The sequence below is a fragment of the Musca vetustissima genome, unplaced genomic scaffold (genome assembly GCF_032173495.1).
Source record: "Musca vetustissima isolate MV318-11 ecotype Yass unplaced genomic scaffold, APGP_CSIRO_Mvet_v1 utg92658, whole genome shotgun sequence".
In the NCBI taxonomy this organism is placed as follows: Eukaryota; Metazoa; Arthropoda; class Insecta; order Diptera; family Muscidae; genus Musca; species Musca vetustissima.
In genome coordinates, this window is record NW_026889052.1 from 78447 (window position 1) to 102025 (window position 23579).

Sequence of the window (23579 nt, forward strand, 5' to 3'; positions counted from 1 at the left end):
AATAAAACCATAAACATTTCTCAATTAACATTTTAATTCTCATAATCAACTGAATCGAAAAAGTTCTAAGTACCGACATTTCAATGGCTTTTATTCTCCTGTTTATACACCATGACGTTTTATTTTATCTGTTCCATCGGTTTTCTATTATTATTTTTTTACATTATCATCCTCATTATTTTTGATTTGTTTTTATTGTTTTATTATTATTATTATCGTGGTAGCAAAGTTCTCCAGGTTATGACGCCACCACATTTCGTTGTAGCATGGAATGTGCGAATAACTCAGCTACTGCGTCGTTCGCAGCGTGAAAAGTTTGTATAACAAAAAAAAACAGTTCTATGGTATTCGAATACCAATTCCCCTGTAACTCCTTTAACTTCTTGTCAGTTCCTTGTAGCACTAGAAAAAAGTAATATTTTTTGCCATAATTGTTTTAAACACAAACATTTGTTGTTGTTGTTGTTGTTGTTGTTGTGGAAAGCCACAACCAACCACCAGCAAAAAGAAAACCAGTAAGGAAAGTAGTTAAGTCGGACTGGGCCGACTATATGACACCCTTCACCACTTTGGGTATATTCTACAAAGTCTTCTAACATGCGTCGCCTTTTCGAAAGAACATTGACATGAAATTGAACGAAAGTTATAAGGCACACCATTTAAGGACTATGTCTAAAACTGAACCGATATTCACTGAACTTTACACACATCATTCTAGACTTAATTCAGTGCGATATACAAAATTTCGAGCAAATCGAAGTATATTTGGGGGCTTTGCTTCACCATTTACATTAAATCGGACGAAATATATATGTGGAAGCTATATCTAAATCTGAACCGATTGCCACGAAACTTAGCACACATCATTCTGAACCTAATTCAGTACGCTCTGTCATATTTCGTTCAAATCGAAAGATATTTAGGGACTTTGGCACACCATTTACCTTAAATCGGACGGAAATATATATGGGAGCTATATATATACCACACATCTGACTAAATTCAGTATTTTCAGACTTCGTGCAAACGAAAGATTGTCACACATCGTTTTGGACCTAATTCAGTACGCTATGCCAAATGTCCTGCAAATCGAAATATATTTAGGGACGTTGGCGCACCATTTACCTTAAATCGGACGAAAATATATATGGGAGCTATATCGAAATCTGAACCGATTTTCCCGAAACATAGCACACATCATTCTGAACCCAATTCAGTACCCTATGCCAAATTTCGTGCAAATCGAAAGATATATATGGACTTTGGTGCCCCATTTACCTTAAATCGGACGAAAATGTATATGGGAGCTATATCTAAATTTTAACCGATTTTCACGAAACTTAGCACACATCATTCTGGACCCAATTCAGTACCCTATGCCAAATTTCGTGCAAATCGAAAGATATATATGGACTTTGGTGCCCCATTTACCTTAAATCGGACGAAAATGTATATGGGAGCTATATCTAAATTTTAACCGATTTTCACGAAACTTAGCACACATCATTCTGAACCTAATTCAGTACTCTGTACCAAATTTCGTGCAAATCGAAAAATATATAGGGACCTTGCTGCCCTTTTACCTTAAATCGGACGAAAATATATGGGAGCTATATTTAAATCTGAACCGATTTTTTCCAATTTCAAACGGGGTCGTCCTTGGGCCAAATAAGTGACTTGCGCCAAATTTCATCCAATTTGGATCATAAATGCGACCTGTACTTTTTTTTACAATTTAACATGGACAGATGTAAATCGACTTAAAAAGTGATTCTATCTCGTTTCCTTTTGCCTGTTACAAACATATGCTCAAGGACATAATACACTGTACCATAGTATGGTGAAGGGTATAAAAACCCGCGCGTACATTGATCCTAAAAAAAATATATATAAAAAAAACACGCCTACATTGATCCTCAAACAATATTTTAAAACCAGTGAGCGGAGCAGTATAGTCGGACGAGGCCGACCATACGATACCCAACACAACTACCACTGAACTATAACCTTCTGCGGATGTTTATTCCGAGCCTGGGCAATATTTGGTGATATTTGCCCCGACTTTCCCGACTACAGGTCAACAGCACATCTACCTTACACTGAAATATTTTCCGAATATTACTAATATTCAGTACAGCCCTTCTAATTACTTGTCCAGGTTTCCTTTACGGTGGGTTGAGTTTTGATGTTCAGCTTATATTCGACTAGAAAACACACAAAGAAATTAATTTTTCGGACCATTTCATCGCACAATTTTATTCTGATCATCACCTAGACCATAATTGGAACTTCATGGAAAATTTCAAAGCGATCAGCGCTATATTTCGGCCCTCTAATGTGGTAATGGGTTACTAAATAATATCTGAATACGTAAGCACCTGTAAATATTTGAGTGTAACTCCTGCATCCGAGTACATACGAAAATGTAATCGGAATCATTTTGAAGGTCAACCATTCCTCTTGGATATACTATCAACTTCGCAAGTCTATATGCTTCACCTGACTTTTGTGTCATTTTCACACAAAAGTCAGATTCCATTTGACCCGTTAAATATTGACCGATCTTTGTCAAAGCAGGCATGCATATTCTCTGGCCCAATCCGCTTCTCCATGTAAAATTTCGCGATGTGCGGGTCATATTTTCGGCCTCTAGAGCGACAAGAAAAACCGACAAAAATTAAATATTTGGTCTATACCAAAAAAACAATAAGGGTCTTCATTGGCCAAAACCCTTCCTACATGCAAAATTTCGTGAAGATTGGTCCATAACTGTGGTCTGTATCGTGTTTCCAAATTATGATGGACAGACGGACGGACTGACTCACATGTCTAGATCGACTCAGCTAGTCGAGATAAGATGATCGGTATAGTTAAAAGTGGTGTAGGACCAATATTTCGCGGCGTTACTAACTCTTGGGGCTGCACAAAGCTATAATACCCTGATATTGTATAAATATCCAAGACTGTATTGAGTTCTTTTAAAAAATCCTCGGCCTTAAAAATAGTTTTAAAAATTAACCCTCTGTAATGACCCTTGACAAAATATTTTTTTTTTTTAAACTCCGCATTTTTTATGATCTTCGATAGTTTTTTTTAGTTTTTTGTTTTTTTTCGCAACATTAATTGACCTATTCTTTTCTTCTCATTTCATTTGAATTTATTAACCACATAACCTATCTACCTACCTACCTACCTAACCCGTATTCGTATTCACATGTATGTATGGTTGTTGATTGATCGAACCCCCATCCCACACTTCTGAAAAAAAAATATCAAACTAAGGAAATCATTGTTTCACTATGTCAAAATATGGTAAGAGAAAATATAAATAATTCGAGCATCTCATATTCACAATTTCCATAGTTAGCCGAACTAGCGGATATATTTTACATAGCAACTCAAAACACTGTAGAATTTTTTTTAGTATTGTTATTTTAATGCATTGTAGTTAGATTTGAATTTGAAACATTACTGTAAAATTTTAAATCCAAAACAAAAGTAGTTTGAATATTTTCACAATAAGATCTAAATTTAAGGTCGTATACACAAAGGCTCCAGTGTATCTGAGCCTGTAGAAAACTGTAGTTTTATTTTATGAAATCTTAAAAAAAAAACATTTATTTTTTATTATCTTTTTCAGTGCCCCCAAAAACTCCAAACCCTGGCTGAGTTCGGGTAAGCTGAGTTGTCGCGGCAGCATGTCACCCGGACCCTTGGAAGCGGTATTTTTTGGTCCACAACCTGTTAGTACAACAAAATGTAGCGGAGGTCCGGCGGGAAGACTTCTTCAATCACGACAATTACATCAAGAAATATGTAGTCTACTTTTAGGCGCTATTGAACAACTGAAAATAGCCCTGAACGAATTCAGCACCGTACTCCCACCGAATATCAATACACAAATCGGTTCACCACCATTTCGAGAAAACGATACCAACGATCGATTGCATAAACTATTGGAACAGGCTAAGGTGGGTAAAAAATGAGGATCCGAGGATTTTCTTCTATAGAAAAAATCGCCTGGACATTTTTGAAAAACAAATGTAAATATGTTTCCCTCTCTTTTTTCCAGACTCACGATTCCGAAGAAGATTTTACGATACGAGCCAATTCCGATATAGCACAACTCTGTGCCGAATGCATAATGTTTTGGCGACGTGTCCTGATAGCCTCCACCCAGCCTTCGGTACACACACTGCTGGCGAAAAAACATCACATCCTGAGGGTGAGACGTTTCTCCGAAGGATTCTTTGTGATGGAAAATCCTCGACACACTGCTGCCGGCTGTTACGATAGCAACTATCAAAATTATGTGGCCATATCGGAAATGGCGCGACGAAGTCGTTACATGCAATCACTGCCTCCCTTACCGGTCCATTGCACACCCATTGATGGTGATACGAATTCAATGCCTTTGATATTTGAAGATCGTTATGTGGAACCGAATAAATTCACAAGAAAGCGTACTGGGTCTGAGCCGCATTTAAATGTCAATGGGAAAAATAAAACCGGCACAGCGACAGATAAGGGGGTAGCCACCCCAAATGGTCGGGCTGCCTCGGCCTCAAGTGGCAAAGAATGTTCTTGTGGTGCGGCAAGTTTTGATTATCCTCCGCCGAGTAAAACAAATGGTGTGCCGGCTGCGGCTGGAGTGTTGACACCCCGATTTGCCTTGGGTGGTGAAATTTTACAAGCCAGCCTGACCATTGCCCCCACGGCTGCCTCCAAAGGCCCATCGGGTAGTTCTCTAAATCATCGCTACATGTCAAGACATTCGGTAAATGGCCTCTTGGATGAAATCGATAGTGGCCTGGATCCCAGCATGCAGGAATTTTGTGAGGTTGGCAGTGCAGGCACCTTACCAGCTAGACACAGCAAATCTTTAGATCAATTGGATGGTACAGTCCACAGCACCCCCTCCTTGAGGACATATCACAATACCATGTCCGGTTATCCGGCCAAGTTATCAGAAAGTGAAATAAATCACTTGAGTGGAGGTTATGTTCCCGAGCTGCAGGAGAAAACCTTTAAAGGCTTTGCTGGACTGAATGGAAATCGTGGTGGCCAGAGTCACAAGCCCAAGGTCCAGGCTGAGGATTTAATGCGTAACATCAATGAGTTCCGCATGAAATATAAAAATTTTGAAGATCCCTGTGTTACAACTAATGGTCCCGTGGCCATGCATTACAAGACCTATGGAGCCAATACCTTGGGCCGTCCGGGAAATGTGGAGGCCAGCAAATATGACTATCTACATGAAATCAAAATGTTGAACCCACCCAAGAAGTTGGCGGACAAACCGAATTCCTATTACAACAGCCTGCCCAAGACCATGGTCAATGGTGAGATTGTGCCCCGTAATTCTTATCCACCCATTAAAACACAAAATGGCATGGCACCACCACCATCTCAGACGCCATCACTACCACCACCATCAGCATCAGCATCCGCATCAACTGAACCCCAGTCCATAGTTTGGCCACAACAAATCGCTATACCCCGCAGTAGTTCTTCCCAAGCCCTTAGACAAGCGGCCAATAATAATAATGGGCTGCCCGCCAGCAATCATGATGTAGAACCAAATAGTACCATACCCCGTTCCGTGGAAATTGCCCGAGTCAGGGTATCTGATCTCAAGGAAATGCTGAAAAATGGCACCCTGCGCAAAGAGTCGAGCAGTTCGGAAAGTGATATACCCTCCAAGGTGAAAAAGGCCAAGGCCGAACAGAAAATGCTTTCGTCGAATAGTGTGCCCTTCAGGCTGGATAGCGCTTCGGGCCAGGAACAGGAACAGACCACAAGTGGCTTCAGTGAATCGCTGCCGAATTTGGTGCCACCACCACAGTTCACCACAGAGGCAGTGATCAGCGACTCCACCTCATCGTTGAGTGAGGAAAGCGGCTGGGTTTCGAGTAGACGTAGCTCCATTGTACCCTCCAGTCCGGAAACTATACTCAAACAACAACAGACCAAAGAGAGAAATGAATTGGAGACCCGATTGAATGGGGAACAGCTGAGGTTGAAGCTGCAAAAGCTATTGGAGCAACAAAATAAAAATAAAAAACTAAAGGAGTCCAGGGGGCTGATGAAAAATGGCCCAGCCTCGAACACCATACCCATGGCGGATGGCCTTATGCTGCCGCATAAAAAAATCTCCTCTGTCACGGTGAAAATTAAACCGGAACGTTTACGCTCCGAACTGAGGCGAAATTTACGCAATCAACCCTATAATGAATCCACCGAGGTAGAGGATTCGGATTTCTCCCTAATGCAAAGTCAAAGGCGGGAACGATATCGTAAAACGGAAAAATCGAAATCGGATTTTGATTTGACCATCATTAAGGAGAGCAACAGTGGTACGGCCACAATGGCCTTGACAAATGTGCGGGTACCACCGCCACAACAATTTCAGGATGATCTGCTGCCTCCCGATGAGTTTCGGGATCCTCCCCTTAATCTTCAGCAGCAGGTCAGGGAGAAACAAAACAAAAAATCAGAATTCATTACAAACAGGAATACGGATAAGGATTCGCAATTCGGCAAAATCTCCAGCAAATCGAATAGTGTTGTGGCAACAACAAATTATGTCACCATGACCCCAGCCCACAAATCGGATACCTATCAAAGTCTAACACAACACTCCTCACCCTCATCGCTGATACTGCCGCCAGCGCCTCCACCTCCGCTCAAGGAAATACCGCCCCATGGCCACCTGAACTTGAGGCAACCCATTGTGGCCATAGATAATCCCGTCTATCACATTTACGAGTCCATGAAACCCATTACACCCGGTAGTATATTCGGCAATAAGCCAGTGGTGAGGTCCCACAGCATTGTGGAAATGAAACGGCCCAAAGATTTTGGAAATGCCTCTTCAATGGTCACCACAGCAACGGCGACAATGAAAAATTCACAAATCATCATTAACAACAACAACAGTAGTAGTAGCAAATCGAATCGTTCCACACCCTCCAACAATTCCAATTCAAATCCCAAGCTAGGTCTTAATATTAATGCGAACACACATTCACACCCCGCATCTCAAGATAACGGTAACGAAGATGAGAACAAAGAAAATTCCAATTCTTCTTCATCGACAGCAGCGACAGGACATCATCACCATTGTAATAATACGACCTCGGCGGCGGCTTCCTCCTCCTCCAATTCTGTGGTACGATCCTCCAGCACCAAATCGTCCTCGAAACATCACAAAAATCAAAACGGCCACAGCAACTCCAAGGGCTCCGAAGCCAACAACATATCTCTGATGGAATTCGAAAAATATCGCGAAGAATTTCGCAAACAATTGAAATACAACGGCAGCATTTATTCGGACTTTCCGAAACTCTCCTCGGAATTGCCTTATTTTTATATCAGCGACGAGTATCGTGCCTTCTCACCGAACGGCATGCATTTAATTATCTGTGTTCATGGGCTGGATGGCAATTCGGCCGATTTGCGTTTGGTGCGCACCTATTTGGAATTGGGTCTGCCCGGTGCCAATTTGGAATTCCTTATGTCCGAACGTAATCAGGGTGATACGTTTTCGGATTTCGATACCATGACTGATAGGTGAGGAGGGGGAACTTCAAATATTTTTTGGAAAAGAAAAATAATTCTAATCAAAAATTTCTTTTCAGACTGGTTGCTGAAATTCTCTATCATATCGAAACCTGTGGACTCAATCCGACACGCATTTCATTCGTCGCACATTCTTTGGGAACAATTATTGTACGCAGCGCCCTGGCAAGGCCCCAAATGCGTTCACTATTGCCACGACTGCACACATTTTTATCATTATCGGGACCGCATTTGGGTACGCTATATAATACCAGCGGACTGGTCAATATGGGTGAGTAAACACAAAGAAAACTATACTTTTCAATGGTCTGTTAGTGAAAAAATCCATATCCTCCACCTAGGTTAATTCGTTGTAGTCTGGGTTGAGTATGTTTCGACGATGTTCTGAACACAAAAGTTAAGCATCATTAGTCCCCTGGACCATTGAGTTTTTTTTACTTTGTTGCTCCAAATTTTTTTGCAAATTTTTTATTGTTTCGGGACTGGCGGCCTACTCTTTCCTCACACAGTGATGAGGAGGAATCACTTATCACCGCTTCAGTGGTGAATTGTGGTGGTGACACCAAATTCGACAACGATTCACTGAAACCACTTGTGGTCTGCTCTTGTTCCTGAGCCGATGCACTATCCAGCCTGAAGGGCAAACTATTCGACGATATCATTTTCTGATCGACCTTGGCCTTTTCACCTTGGAGAGTATATCACATTCCGAACTGCTAGGCTCGGTGCGCAGGGTGCTTTCAGCATTTTCTTTAGATCGAATACTCTAACCCGAGTAATTTCCACAGAACGGGGTTTAGTACTATTTGATACAACATCAGGCGGGCAACTCATTATTAGTCTATGAGCCTGGAAATAACTACGAGGGGTATAGGGATTTGTTGTGACCAAACTATGGACTGACGATCACTTGATAAAGCGGATGCAGAAGTCTTCATAGACGAGTTTAAGGTTTGCCTTAAGCTGAAAATCTGGCTCTTCTTCATAGAAGAGCTGAAGGTCCGTTTCTTCTTCATAGAAGAGGTTAAGGTCTGCTTCTTCTTCATGGAAGAGCTGAAGGTCTAATTCTTCTTCACAGAAGAGATGAAGGTATGCCTCTTCTTCATAGAAGAGCTGAAGGTCCACTTCTTTTTCATAGCATATTTGAAAATGTGTCCCTTCTTCATACAAGAGCTGAAGGTCTGACTCTTCTTCATAGAAGGCTGAAGGTTCGCTTCTTCTTCATAGAAGAGGTGAATGTCTGCCTCTTCTTCATAGAAGAGGTGAAGGTCTGCTTATTCGTCATAAAAGAGCTGAAGGCCCGCTTCTTCTTCATAGAAGAGTTAAAGGTCTGCCTCTTCTTCATAGAAGATCTGAAGGCCAGCTTCTTCTTCATAGAGTAGCTGAAGGTCTGATTAATAGAACAGCTGCATGTCTTATTCTTCTTAACATAAGAGCTGAAGGTATTTTTCATAGAAGAGCTGAAGGTCCGCTTCTTCTTCATAGAGGATTTGAAGATCTGCCTCTTCATCTTAAAAGAGCAGAATACCAGCCTCTTCTTTATATTAAAAGACCAAAAGTGCTGGTTGTTGTAGCAGCCCTATTGCTTTTACACAATGGGCTGAGATGACAGACGTTGGCCGAGAAAGACTCGGGTCGTTTCGTATCGTAGGCCCCACTGTCGTGTCGTGACTACCACCATCGGATGCAGATAGTGGTGGTGCCATGCCATTTTGTATTTTAATGGGTGGATAAGAATTACGGGACATCATCTTATCATTGACGGGGCAGGCTATGGTAATAGACATTTGGTTTGTCCGCCAACTACTTGGGTGGGCTCATATTTGCTGGCCGGCCCAAGGTTTTGGCTGCATAGGCCTTGTAATGCATGGCCACCGTAACACATGAGTGCTCCAAATTTTATATTTCGTACGGAACTCATTGATGTTACGCATTAAATCCGCAGTCTGGACTTTGGACTGGTGACTTTGGCTACCACGATTACAATTCAGTCCCGCAAGTTCTTTAAAGGTTTTCTCCATTAGCTCGGGAGCATAACCTCCACTCAAGTGATTTATTTCACTTTCTGATAACTTGGCCGGATAACCGGACATTGTGTTGTGATTTGTCCTCGAGGAGGGGGTGTTGTGGACGTACCATCCAATGGATCCAGAGATTTACTGTGTCCAGCTGGTAAGGTGACCGCCCTACCTACCTTACCAAATTTCTGCATGTTGGGATCCAGGTCACTATCGATTTCATCCAAGAGGCCATTTACCGAATGTCTTGACATGTAGCGATGATTTAGAGAACTACCCGATGGGTCTTTGGAGGCAATTGTGGGGGCAATGGTCAGGCTGGCTTGTAAAATTTCACCACATAAGGCAAAACGGGGTGTTAACACCGCCGCCACACCATTTGTTTATGCCGCCGAATAATCAAAACTTGCCGCATCACAAAAACATCCTTTGCCACTTGAGGCCGAAGCAGCCCGCCTATTGGGTGTGGTCACTCCCTTATCTGTCGCTGTGCTGGTTTTATTTTTTCCATTGACATTTAAATGCGACTCGAACCCAGTACGTTTTCGTGTAAATTTATTCGGTTCCACATAACGATCTTCAAATATTAAAGGCTTTGAATTCGCATCACCATCAATGGAGGTGCAATGGACCCGTCAAAGAGGTCAGTTATTGCATGTAACGACTTCTTCGGGCCATTTCCAAAATAGTCGCATAAGTTTCAAGTGTGGGTTTCTACAAAATGTTCTTTTAGAAATACACCGCGGTGTTGGTCATAAAGATATAATAATCTAAAAATCCGTGCCTGTGTTGGTCCCTGAAAAAATATTTGTTAAAAAAATCGAGGCCGGTGTGGTGCTTCCTTTAAAATATGTTCCATAAAAAATTTCTACATTTTTGGTTTTCCTCTTTTTGGTAATTCTAGGTATGTGGTTCATGCAGAAATGGAAAAAATCCGGCTCTCTGTTGCAGCTGTGTATGCGTGATACAAGCGATATGCGCAAAAGTTTCCTATATCGCCTGAGTCAGCGTAGCAATCTACATCATTTCAAGAATATACTCCTGTGTGGTTCAAGTCAAGATCGTTATGTTCCGGCACATTCGGCACGCCTCGAACTGTGTAAGGCTGCAATTAGAGATAATTCTAATTTAGGTGTCATATATAGGTAAGTCCAAATACAAAATTACGGAGAACTCATACCTTAATAATATATTTCCGAACTATATATTCACAGGGAAATGGTGAATAATATTATTGCACCGATTTTGGCCAGACCTGAACTGACGCTAACCCGTTATGATGTCCATCACGCCCTGCCGCATACCGCCAACACCCTTATCGGTAGAGCTGCCCACATTGCTGTTTTGGATTCGGAATTGTTTATAGAGAAATTCCTATTGATAGCCGGTCTAAAATATTTTAGTTAGCGAATTTAAAGGGGCCGTCACAAATCTGAAACTTTAAAAATAAGAAAATATTAAAAAAGGAAATCAAAAAAAAAGAAAATTTAACAAAAAAAGAAATTAGCACGGAATAGTTTAACAGGGTAATTTTTAAAACATAAATCAAAAACCGTAGTCCTGCGTTAAGAGGACACATTTTTAATTGAACTAATGGTAAATTGAAAAGAATTGATTTTTTTATATATTATATTCAAAATAAGTAAACAAAACCAAACGTGTTTAGATTTACGATAGATTATAGTTATTGGATGAGACAAAAAAAGTAATTTTATTAGAATTTTGAATCAAACCCTAAATCATAAAAATTAAATTTATGCTAGGCTTACAAATTTATTACTAACCCTCTTACAAACTAAAACTGTTACTGATTGTTGAGATTTTTTAAAAGTATAGCAAAGACAAAGAAGAAGACGACGAAACGAAATGGCAAAATGTTAAGACATTTGTTTGACTAGTTCTAGACATAGAGTTTTAATTAGAATCACAAGCATGAATTATCATGAGAAGAAGAGAAACAAGGTGTATGTAAATATAAATACGAGGGTAGATCAGCCGCATCCTGTGGAAGGGATTTTTTCATAGAAAAAAATTATTCTTTAAAAATCCAATATATAATTTTTTTTCTATAGAAAAAAATTCCTCAGGTCCCCTGAGGAAGACTTTTTTCTATAGAAAAAAATTCCTCAGGTCCACTGAGGAAGACTTTTTTCTATAGAAAAAAATTCCTCAGTCCCCCGAGGAAGACTTTTTTCTATAGAAAAAAATTCCTCAGGTGCCCCTGAGGAAGACTTTTTTCTATAGAAAAAAATTCCTCAGGTCCACTGAGGAAGACTTTTTCTACAGAAAAAAATTCCTCAGGTCCCCTGAGGAAGACTTTTTCTACAGAAAAAAATTCCTCAGGTCCCCTGAGGAAGACTTTTTTCTATAGAAAAAACTTCCTACAGAAAAAAAATCCTCAGGTCCCCTGAGGAAGACATTTTTTTGATAGAAAAAAATTCCTCAGTCCCCGCCTGAGGAAGACTTTTTTCTATAGAAAAAAATTCCTCAGGTCCCCTGAGGAAAAATTCCTCAGGTCCCCTGAGGAAGACTTTTTCTACAGAAAAAAATTCCTCAGGTCCCCTGAGGAAGACTTTTTTCTATAGAAAAAACTTCCTACAGAAAAAAAATCCTCAGGTCCCCTGAGGAAGACATTTTTTTGATAGAAAAAAATTCCTCAGTCCCCGCCTGAGGAAGACTTTTTTCTATAGAAAAAAATTCCTCAGGTCCCCTGAGGAAGACTTTTTTCTATAGAAAAAAATTCCTCAGGTCCCCTGAGGAAGACTTTTTTCTATAGAAAAAAATTCCTCAGGTCCCCTGAGGAAGACTTTTTTCTATAGAAAAAAATTCCTCAGGTCCCCTGAGGAAGACTTTTTTCTATAGAAAAAAATTCCTCAGGTCTCCTGAGGAAGACTTTTTTCTATAGAAAAAAATTCCTCAGGTCCCCTGAGGAAGACTTTTTTCTATAGAAAAAAATTCCTCAGGTCCCTGAGGAAGACTTTTTTCTATAGAAAAAAATTCCTCAGGTCCCCTGAGGAAGACTTTTTTCTATAGAAAAAAATTCCTCAGGTCCCCTGAGGAAGACTTTTTTCTATAGAAAAAAATTCCTCAGGTCCCCTGAGGAAGACTTTTTTCTATAGAAAAAAATTCCTCAGGTACCCTGAGGAAGACTTTTTTCTATAGAAAATAATTCCTCAGGTACCCTGAGGAAGACTTTTTTCTATAGAAAAAAATTCCTCAGGCCGCCTGAGGAAGACTTTTTTCTATAGAAAAAAATTCCTCAGGACCGCCTGAGGAAGACTTTTTTCTATAGAAAAAAATCCTCAGGCCGCCTGAGGAAGACTTTTTTCTGTAGAAAAAAAATTCCTCAGTCCGCCTGAGGAAGAATTTTTTCTATAGAAAAAATTTCTCAGTCCGCCTGAGGAAGACTTCTGTCTATAGAAAAAAATTCCTCAGCTCCCCTGAGGAACACTTTTTTCTATAGAAAAAAATACCTCAGTTCCACTGAGGAAGAATTTTTATACCCTTCACCACAATATAAATACGAGGATAGATCAGCAGCATGGAAGGGGTTTTTTCCATAAAAAAACAATCTTTAAAAAAAATCCAATATATAATATTCTATAAAAAAAAATTTCAGGTCTTGAGGAAGACTTTTTTCTATAAAAAAAAATCATCAGGTCATCCTCAGGTCCCCTGAGGAAGACTTTTTTCTATAGAACAAAAATTCCTCAGGTCCCGCCTGAGTAAGACTTTTTTCTATTGAAAAAAATTCCTCAGGTCCCGCCTGAGAAAGATTTTTTTCTATTGAAAAAATTCCTCAGTTCCACTGAGGAAGAATTTTTAGACCCTTCACCACACTGTGGTGCAGGGTATTATGTTTGTAACAGGCAAATAGAAAAGGAAACGAGATATATAGATAGATTTTGAGAATATGCATAGAATCACTTTCTGGGTCGTTTTATGCGTGTACGTCAGTCCGTCCGTCCGTCTGTAGATGTTAAATTGTAAACAAAGTACATGTCGCATTTATGATCCGATTTGGATGAAATTTGGCACAAGTCACTTATTTGGCCCAAGGACGAACCCTATTGAAATTCAAGAAAATCGGTTCTGATTTAGATATGCCCGAATTGCCCGAAATTTGGCATAGATTACTGAATAAGGTCCAGAAGGGTGTGTGCTAAGTTTCGTGAAAATCGGTTCAGATTTAGATATAGCTCCCATATATAGTTTCGTCCGATTTTAGGTAAATGCGGCACCAAAGTCCCTATATATATTTCGATTTGCATGAAATTTGGTTTAGGGTACTGAATTCATACCCTTCACCCCAAAGTGATGAAGGTCGGCCCAGTCCGACTATACTAATTTCCTTACTGGTTTTAAAAGGAATTTAGTTATCATTTGTCAATCTATGGAAAAAATAAAATTCCTCCCACATGCGGCTTTTCTTGAGAAAATATCTCTTAGGATTATATTTCATATATAGAATTACAAAAAAAAAAAGACAAATGCATTTTTCTCTCATAGTTAATTTTAGTTTCCCCATTTTCTTTAAGTGTATAACCTCTCCCAAAAAAACACTTATTTCTTTAAGTGTAACATATATGGCCTATCCCGATAAGGTTAAGACAAACAATTGTCGTAACTCCCACATTTAGCCTTTAGTCTTTTAAAGGCTTCGGAAATAAATGCAGGTTTACACAAAGTGTATTTGTGTGTGTGTTTGTGTGAGAAAGAATGAGCGAAGGACAAAGCAAAGATTGGTGTCAATTAGTTGTAAAAAGAACAAATAAAAAAGTAAATTTAACTAATATACATAAATATATTTATGTCTGTAGTTGTGTATGTTTAAATATAAGTCCTGATATGTTTTGTGCCCCCCTCCTCAGCCATTACAATCTATAAAAGACTAAAATATATCTTGTTCTCTTTTTGAAAAACAAAAACAAGAACAAATAATTTTAATCCAAAATAATATTAAAAATAAAAATCCGTAAAGACTCAAGTGTTTCATGTTTCCTCTACATTAAATCGAAAACAAATATTTCAAAACAAAAATATTCATCTCCTATTTCCAAATCAATTTTCTTTTTCTATAATTGTAGTTAACCTTTTAAAACTTCAAAAAAAAAAAACAAATTAGCAATAGAATTGAAATACAATAGAAAATAATCGAATAAAAATAACAAATAAATCGAAACCTAAAACACCACAACAACCAAAGTAGATTCCATAGGAAAATTATAACCAAACACCATAACCACCAACGACATAAAATATAAAAACAACAACAAAATAATAATTAAATCGAAAAAAAAAAATTAGAAAAAATAAAAAATACGTCCAGTTCCAAACTACTTTAGCACGTTTGCAAATTGAATGAATAAAAAATACCAAAGATTAACGACAAAAACAAAACAGTTTTTTTTAACAAATACACCCTTAAACTATATGGAAAATAAAAAAAAAACATTCATAGAAAAACATGTACGTAAAATATATAAAAAATATATATATTAACATGCTTTTTATTAATTATAATAAAATGCGTAAAAAACACGCACTACAAAAAACCCCAAAAACCAAATGCAAGGAATTTCAAGGTTTATTTCTGAGAAAATCAAAAAAATTAAAAACAAAAAAGAGAGAGCGAGAGCATACAACCAATTCATCTAGTCATTAAAAATATTACAACAAAATATTAAAAAAAAAAGATGTTACAAAAAAAAATCACATCCGAAAAAAATATATTGTCAACTCAACAAATATAAACAACAAAAAAAAAAGAAATAGAAAAAAATGGAAAATATGGAGATTAAAAACAAAACCATTACATTTGTGATTTGATTTCAAAAGGGATTCTGCCAAAGGTAAGTCTCATTTCCAGATTCGAAGTTTTTTCTATGGAAAAAATCAGTTAATTAAAGATTTTTTGTAGAAAAAATATAACATTGTAGATATAAATACGAGGGTAGATCAAAAAATCTGGTGAGATGTGATTTTTTCAAAACAAATCCCCAGACAACGGTGATAATTTTTTTCATAGTAAAAAATCTTAAGGTTTTTATAGAAAACCAGTGAAAGTTCAAAAGTCGTACGGGGTCGACTATATGATACCCTTCACCACTTTGGGCACATACAAGGGATGCTAAATTTTGGTCTAATTCAGCATGCTGTGCGAAATGTTTGTACCAATCGGGCTAAATTTGACTTTTTGGTGCTTAATTTGCATAAAGTAGGGCTAAATTATATATGGGAGCTATATCTAAATCTGAACCGATTTCAACAAAACTTGGCATGTACCAATCTAGACCTAATTCAGTACTCTGTGTAAAATTTTGTATCAATCGGACCAATATTGACAGTATGGTGCTCCATTTGCATAAAATCCGAATATGGAAGCTATATCTAAATCTGAACCGATTTCAACAAAACTTGGCATATATCAATCTTGACCCAATACAGTACTCTGTGAAAAATGTTGTCTCAATTGGACCAATATTGGCAGTATGGTGCTCCATTTGCATAAAATCGGACGAAACTATATATGGGAGATATATCTAAATCTGAATCGATTTCAACAAACCTTCGCATACATCAATGTGGACCTAATTCAGTACTCTGTTTTGTCTCAATCGGACCAATATTGGCAGTATGGTGCTCTATTTACATAAAATCGGACGAAACTATATAAGGGAGCTATATCTAAATCTGAACCGATTTCAACAAAACTTGGCATATATCAATCTAGGTCTAATTCAGTACTCTGTGCAAAATTTTGTCTCAATCGGACCAATTTTGGGAGTTTGGTGCACCATTTACATAAAATCAGACGAAACTATATATGGAAGCTATATCTAAATCTGAACCAATTTTCATCAATTTCAATAAGGTTCGTCCTTGGGCCAAATAAGTGACTTGTGCCAAATTTCATTTAAATCGGATTATAAATGCGGCCTGTACTTTGTTCACAAAAATACTTGGTTGGACGGACATGCATTAATCGACTCAGAAAGTGATTCTATGCATATACTCAAAAGGAACCATGGGTCTATCTCGATTCCTTTTGCCTATTACAAACATATGCACAAATACATAATACCCTGTACCACAGTGTGGTGAAGGGTATAAAAAAAATCGCCAGGACACTTGAGGAAGACTTCTTTTTATAGGAAAAAATATCACGACACCTCAGGATTTTTTTTTTCTATAGAAGAAAAAAGTATTTCTTTTGGAAAAAACATTTCACAGACCCAAGACAGATTTGTTCAGCAAACGTCATCCTTTGGGTCATCCTTTTCGAATCATGTTTTTCCGGAATAAAAATATTCCGAGCTCCCATAATATTCAAATTTTCCAGACAGCGGAGCAATATAGTCGGACGGGGCCGACCATATGATACCCTACACAAATACCACTGAGCTCTAAGTTTCTGCGGATCTATATTCCGTGCCTATATTTTTCGAGATATTTGTTCTCTCTTGACCGATTAGAGGTCAACAGCTCCTCTGCGACATCCTTTCCGAATCATGCTTTCTCGGAATAAAAATATTCCGAGCCCCCATAACATTCAAATTTTCAATACAAATACCATCTGATCATCATCGAAAGTTATAGGCGTCATCCTTGTCCATAACCGGAACCTCATGCAAAATTCTCTAATCATCAGATCGAAATGTAATGGCAATGATTTTACTAAACAATATCAGTATACGAAGACACCTGTAAATTTTTACGCATAATGCCCATATCCAACGACATACCTCAATATATTTGGTATTAATTTAAAGGTTAACCACTCCTCGTGGATATACTATGAACTTCTCGGGTCTATGCCCTTTAGGAGTACATATACATATATACTCCCAGAATACAAATTTTGTCATTTTTCACAAAAATGTCTGGGTCTATTCCACCCGCTAAATATTAACCGATCTTTATCAAAACCGTCATGCTTATTCTTTGGTCAGATTCTGTTCCAGGTGTACAATGACGATTGGTCCGTAACTGTGGCCTATATAATGGACAGACAGACGGACGGACACACATGTCTAGATCGGCTCAGCTAGCCCAGATATGACGATCGGTATACTTAAAGGTGGGTCTATGACCAATATTTCGCGGCGTTACAAACTCTTGGGGCTGCACAAAGCTATAATACCCTGACAACAGTTTTTTTTTTTTAGAAAATTATTACATTGAGGATAATTTTTCGATAGACACGATAAATCATTCAAAGTATGAAGAAGAAGTAGATATGTAATATCCGGAACTGCTGCCTAGCCTGAGGAAGTTTTTTAAGAAAGCTTTCCTCAATCCTGGACATTCATTCATACCAAAAATCGATCGGTACCTTTATATGGGTACTATTTCGTGGTAAGAAACCGAAATGTTCAATTAAATCAATTTCGGTTAGGAACTGGCATTGTATTATTGTCCAATATACCCCATATTCAGTACCAAATAGCAATAATTTCCCGATTTTCTCTTTAAGAATACCATTATCAGTTTTTTATTTTCATTATGTTATAATGAAAGCAAATAAAAACGTAGTTAAGTTCGGCAAGGCCAAACTAGGACCGAAATTTAAGCGTTATCATTATATAAGAGCTATTACAAACACGACCCTATATTAAAACTTTTCTAGGAAGAAGTTTTCTATTCACTAGGAATCCGTAATGCCAAATTTCAGCAAAATCAATGACAAAATGCAGTAAATACCTTTAAAATAACGGCCAAATATAATTAATTTTTTAACGGTTTATGTTTTTATTCTGTGAATAAAATTCACAATAATGTACTTTGACAACAAACTTGAGAAACAGCTGATCATACTGTGTGAACGTTAGTAAAAGGCATTGGTTCCCATTGTTCCATTCTCTGAACAATACCTTTGAACTATACAGCAGCAGTTAGCAAAAATCAATAAAAACAGCAAACTTACGGGTGTGGATCGGAATTTTTTACCCAATTAATACAAGACAAATAAAATATGTTTCAACGCAATTTAATATAATTTAATATACAAATATATATAAAAAGAATATTAACAAATTGAATTGCATAACTAAAAGTAAATTTTAAGAAGTGAAAATTGAAAAACCCCTCAACAATGTCCAATACAAAGGTGCAATTACGTATGCCACAGCAGGACCTGAAATGTAGGAATGGTTGTGGCTATTATGGTTACTATCAATTTGAAGGTTTATGTTCCAAATGTTTTCGTGAACGCAACGACCAAAGGAAGAAATGTAAGTGGCTACCATTTATTTTACATAAAACTCCTTAGTTTGATTTTTGTTAATTGTGTTACAGTGGATCAAGCGCGAACCGCATCCACGGTAGCGGCATCAACCACATCAAGTGGTCAACGACATCATGATGCAGTTGCATCGGTTTCACCCAGACATCAATCACAACAAAAAGCCGTGGCAGGCAGCCATCATCAGAAAAAAACCGAAACCCCGGTTGAAAATATTAGCAATACCCTGACTAAAAAGAAATCATTGGTGCCATCCCTGGTTAAATCGTTGACACTACAACCCAGTAGTCAATCGTTGAAGAAACAATCACGACAACAACAACATCAGCAGCAGCAACGAAGTAAGTATTCAAAAAGGGCTATGTACTACATAGTTCGAATGGGTGTGTGCGAGGTGTCTGTACAACGAACACAAATATTGAAGAATATATAGGCAGTCATATTTTATCAATAATTGCCAGTTACCAAAGAGAACCCATAATTTCTTCTTGTAATCAGAAAATAAAAGCAATAAGGCATAAAAAACAAGAACAACGGCCATAAAACACGGAAATGATGCCACTTGGCACTGGCAATACAAACAATGTGTGCCATGATAGCACTTCGTGAGTGAAGAGCTAAAATTATGACTGGATACATGAATGAAATTCATTCATAAGAATTTTAAATTCTGTCGGCATTAAAAGAACTCAAATTATGCTGCAAAAATTTCTTAGAAATATTAGTCACTTTCTTTATTACATATTGTAAGCATGTAATTAAATGGGTTGAGAAAGACATTTCCATTTAAAAGAATATTTGTTAAAGAATATTTTTAAGGGCCATAATCATGAGTGGATTTTTTAGAGAATATTTTTTTCAAGGACCAACACGAGGCGCGGGATTTTTAAAGAGTATTTTTTCAAGGCTCAACAGAAGCGTGGATTTTTTCAAGATTCTTCTTCAAAGCCCAACAGAGGCGTGGATTTTTTTAAGATTTTTCATCAAGGCCCAGCAAAGGCGTGAATTTTTTAAATATTTGTCGTCAAGGCCCAACAGAGGCAACAGCTCAACAGAGGCGTAGATTTTTTAAACGATTTTTCTTCAAGGCCCAACAGAGGCGTGGATTTTTTAAACGATTCTTCTTCAAGGCCCAACAGAGGCGTGGATTTTTTTTAAAGATTTTTCTTCAAGACCTAACAGCGGCGTGGATCTTTTAAAGATTCTTTTTCAAGGCCTAACAGCGGCGTGGATCTTTTAAAGATTCTTCTTCAAGGCCTAACAGCGTCGTGGATTTTTTTTAAGATTTTTCTTCCAAATTTTTTTAGTTTTTTTGCCTGATCAACACTCTGTCGTTCTTTATTGTTTTAGACAGTGAAGTTTTGAAATAAAATTCTACAATTTTTTTTTTTTGGTTTATCTTCAAATTATTAAAAATTATGCCTTTTTATGATTTACTAAAAAATGTCCTTTTATATAATAGGTCACCATCATCACAAAGATTATGTTCCTGATCCAACAGAAGCTCAATTCATTTTAAAATTACGTCAATTGCGTATACCCGACGATGGGAGAGCTAAATTAAAAAATGAAATACAACGTCTCGACTATGATATACGTTCATATCTGCAGGGTAACAATACCAAAAACATTGATGAACTCTCGGAATTGGTACAAAATGCCTACAGTAAATTTTCCGATTTGGTACACAATGATGCCAGTTTTCAAATTGCCACCAATGAAGATCGTGAAATGGCCATTGATTTTTTCGAAAAGGTCGTAATGACAAAAAATCACAAGTAAGTCGAATGACTTTTTTTTTGAAAATTTTAAATGTAGTAATTATAATTATAATCTTTGTTTGGTTTTCGAATAGATTCCTTTTTAGTCCATATTTTACCACGGACGAAGAAAACGATGTTAAAGTACAAAAACGTATTAGGCAACTAAGTTGGATAACAGCTAAGCACTTGGCCTGTTGCATTGATGAAGTAAATGCTGAATCAAGGGAATTGGTTTATAATGCTATTACAGGTAAGTAATACGGATATTCATTATAAAATGTGTTTTAAAAGAAATCATATTGAAAGGAAAAATCATACTTTTTCCTTTTGATGTTATTAATTATTGTTTGATGTTATTAATTATAATAAAAATATATTTTTATTTTATTGTTTATTTTTATGTTTTATTTTATTCTTTGTTTCCAGAACTTGTTGGCATCGATTCATTTTACTCTCCTCAAGAGAAACTCGAATGTACGGTGCGTTGTTGTCGTCACATTTTCGAATTGCTCAAACATTCAGTGGGCGGACCAGCAAGTGCCGATGAATTTCTACCAGCTTTAATTTTTGTAGTTCTTAAGGCTAATCCCGTACGATTGCATAGCAATATTAATTTTGTGACACGTTTTACAAATGCCTCACGTTTGATGAGCGGTGAAGGTGGTTATTATTTTACAAATTTGGTAAATATCTACATAATATTTTCGTTGTAACAATGATTAATTTCTCCTTTTAATTCCAGTGTTGTGCCATTTCATTTATTGAAAATCTAACAGCTCAAAGTTTAAGCATGGATCAGGAAGAATTCGATATGTTAATGTCCGGTTCGAAACCATATAGTACACCGTGGGAAAGCGCTTTAATGGCTTGTGAAAGTTTACATTTAATATCGGAAAATATGAAACGTATGGAAATGTTAAATACCCGTAATCAGAATATTAGCAAGGGCATTGCGCAATTTAATGAGGATTTAAAGGAGTTTAAGGTGAATATGGAAATTCAAGCTATAATTAGTAGCTATAAAATTATAGGTCCTTGAAAAAATATTCTTTGAAAATCCTTGCCATGGCTAAATTTTTAAAGAATAATTTTTCAAGAACAAATTTAGTTGTTGTTGTAGCAGCCCTATTGCTTTTACAAACAAATTTAGTCGTTTATTTTATTGAAGAATATTTTTGAAGAACCAATACAAGGATGGATTTTTTTAAATGTGTTTTCAATGGCCTATACATTCGTGGCTTTTTTAAGAATATTTTTCAAGGACCAATACAGAAGTGAATTTTTTAAAGAATGCCATTTACGGCCAAATAAAGTACCAAGCCCTGATGAGTCATAGAAAAATATTAAAAAAAAACACGTATTGATAAGTCTTTGAAATTTTTATAAATTTAATTATTAGCTACTACAAAATATTTGTTAGAAAATCTACACCTTTTTTATTCCAAGTCCCATAAATCCTTAAGAATATGGTTTTTTAATCCAAGACTCAATCTAAAATGTTTTCTTCTCCCCCTTTTCCAGCTTGAAATTACCAGCAAAGTTGAAGCGGTACTGGCCAAAGCTCCACTAACAATTTTGGATATAAAAACCCCAGAATTTTTAATACCCAAAGCAAGAGCCCATTTGGAAAAGGACCAAGAACAATTACAACAAATTGCCCGAGTTTTAGGTGGCCATTATCAACACAATTTAATATCCGCCATAGATTCGAATAACAAATATTCGGCAACTACGACATCCTTACACGAAGCAAAGCAATTAAATCCAAAAGTATTGCCTTTGCCACTGACACCACAACGTGTGGAACCGAATTCTTCTCCCAAAAAGGGAATTTCCAGCGATGATAGCTTCCTGCAGACATCGACACAAAGTCATTATTTAAGTGCCACAGATAAGAGTATGGCAAAAATGCCCGGTCGTCTATCGCCACTACCACCACCCGTAATGTCTAATCAATCGAATAATGATCTTCTATTTGCCTCTCCCATATTCAATTACACCCCATTTGATGACCGGTCACATTTAATGCCCGATGATTTATTATTAACTACAGATGATTTATTATTAACTGCAGAATTTCGTGGTGGTCTTACAAATATCAATTATGATTTTGATCTTTCGGATAATAGTAATGATAATAGCACAGCGGAAGATGTTAAAATTAATTTGGCCGAATTTGATCCATTGGCTGCAAGTGAGGCGGCAGCAACAACAGCGGCGACAACATTGGCATCTTTTAATGAACGACCCAATTGTCTGACATCAACACCACGTTTTCCAGCTGCAACCGCATTTCCACAACCAAACAACATGGAACAGCAACGTATTAAACATGAAATATCAATAAATCTGGCAGATACACCAAGTCTCCTAGATGATTCACCGGCCAATGAATCACGTTTACCATCACCGTTAAAACCCATGGTTACAGATTATCGTGGGTTCTCTTCATTTGAAATACCATCTATATCATGTAACACTGGCGACTTTAGTTCACTCAATCATAGTGTTAATGATAATAATGCCGATAATGTAGAATCATCATTGGAAAACAAGCAGAAATAGCCATTGCTGATAATAGCATAGGTTTTGATTCCATTTTTTGTTACCCATTGCAAAGACTTTGTATTTTGAAAATGTATATTATTTGGTATGTTACCGTACTGCAAGAATCTACTAATTTTTACTACGATACTTCTTTCCTTTATGATATCGAACAAAATAGTAAAAACTAGTAGATTCTTGCTATACGGGAACACACCTATTTTTTTTAATTTTAGTTTATTATGGTGTTGAACGAGATTGATTTTTGTACGAATTGTATGTTTGTAATTTATAATTATTTTAGTTTGCAAATCAAATGTGTTGTTTTCGTTTTTGTAAAAAAGAAATGGATAAATATTTAACCTAAGCATGAAATATAACGACATATTACCTAAAAAAATATATAACTAAATATAAATATTGGATGTT

The 23579-nt window shown here is 37.1% G+C and overlaps 2 protein-coding genes across 2 annotated transcripts; both read left to right on the forward strand.

Moving 5' to 3' along the window:
• Positions 1-240: 240 nt before the first annotated feature.
• Positions 241-7860, forward strand: LOC133336792 (uncharacterized). Its single transcript, XM_061545070.1, has 4 exons — positions 241-314; positions 3641-3971; positions 4073-7572; positions 7641-7860. The coding sequence occupies exons 1-4, from the start codon at positions 241-243 to the stop codon at positions 7858-7860; spliced, it is 4125 nt and encodes a 1374-aa protein (XP_061401054.1).
• Positions 7861-18690: 10830 nt separating this feature from the next.
• On the forward strand, positions 18691-23171 carry LOC133336794 (rab5 GDP/GTP exchange factor). The gene is made up of 8 exons (XM_061545072.1): positions 18691-18832; positions 18897-19184; positions 20306-20621; positions 20699-20856; positions 21033-21289; positions 21349-21591; positions 22128-22860; positions 22963-23171. The coding sequence occupies exons 1-8, from the start codon at positions 18694-18696 to the stop codon at positions 23169-23171; spliced, it is 2343 nt and encodes a 780-aa protein (XP_061401056.1). The 5' UTR covers positions 18691-18693.
• Positions 23172-23579: the final 408 nt, after the last annotated feature.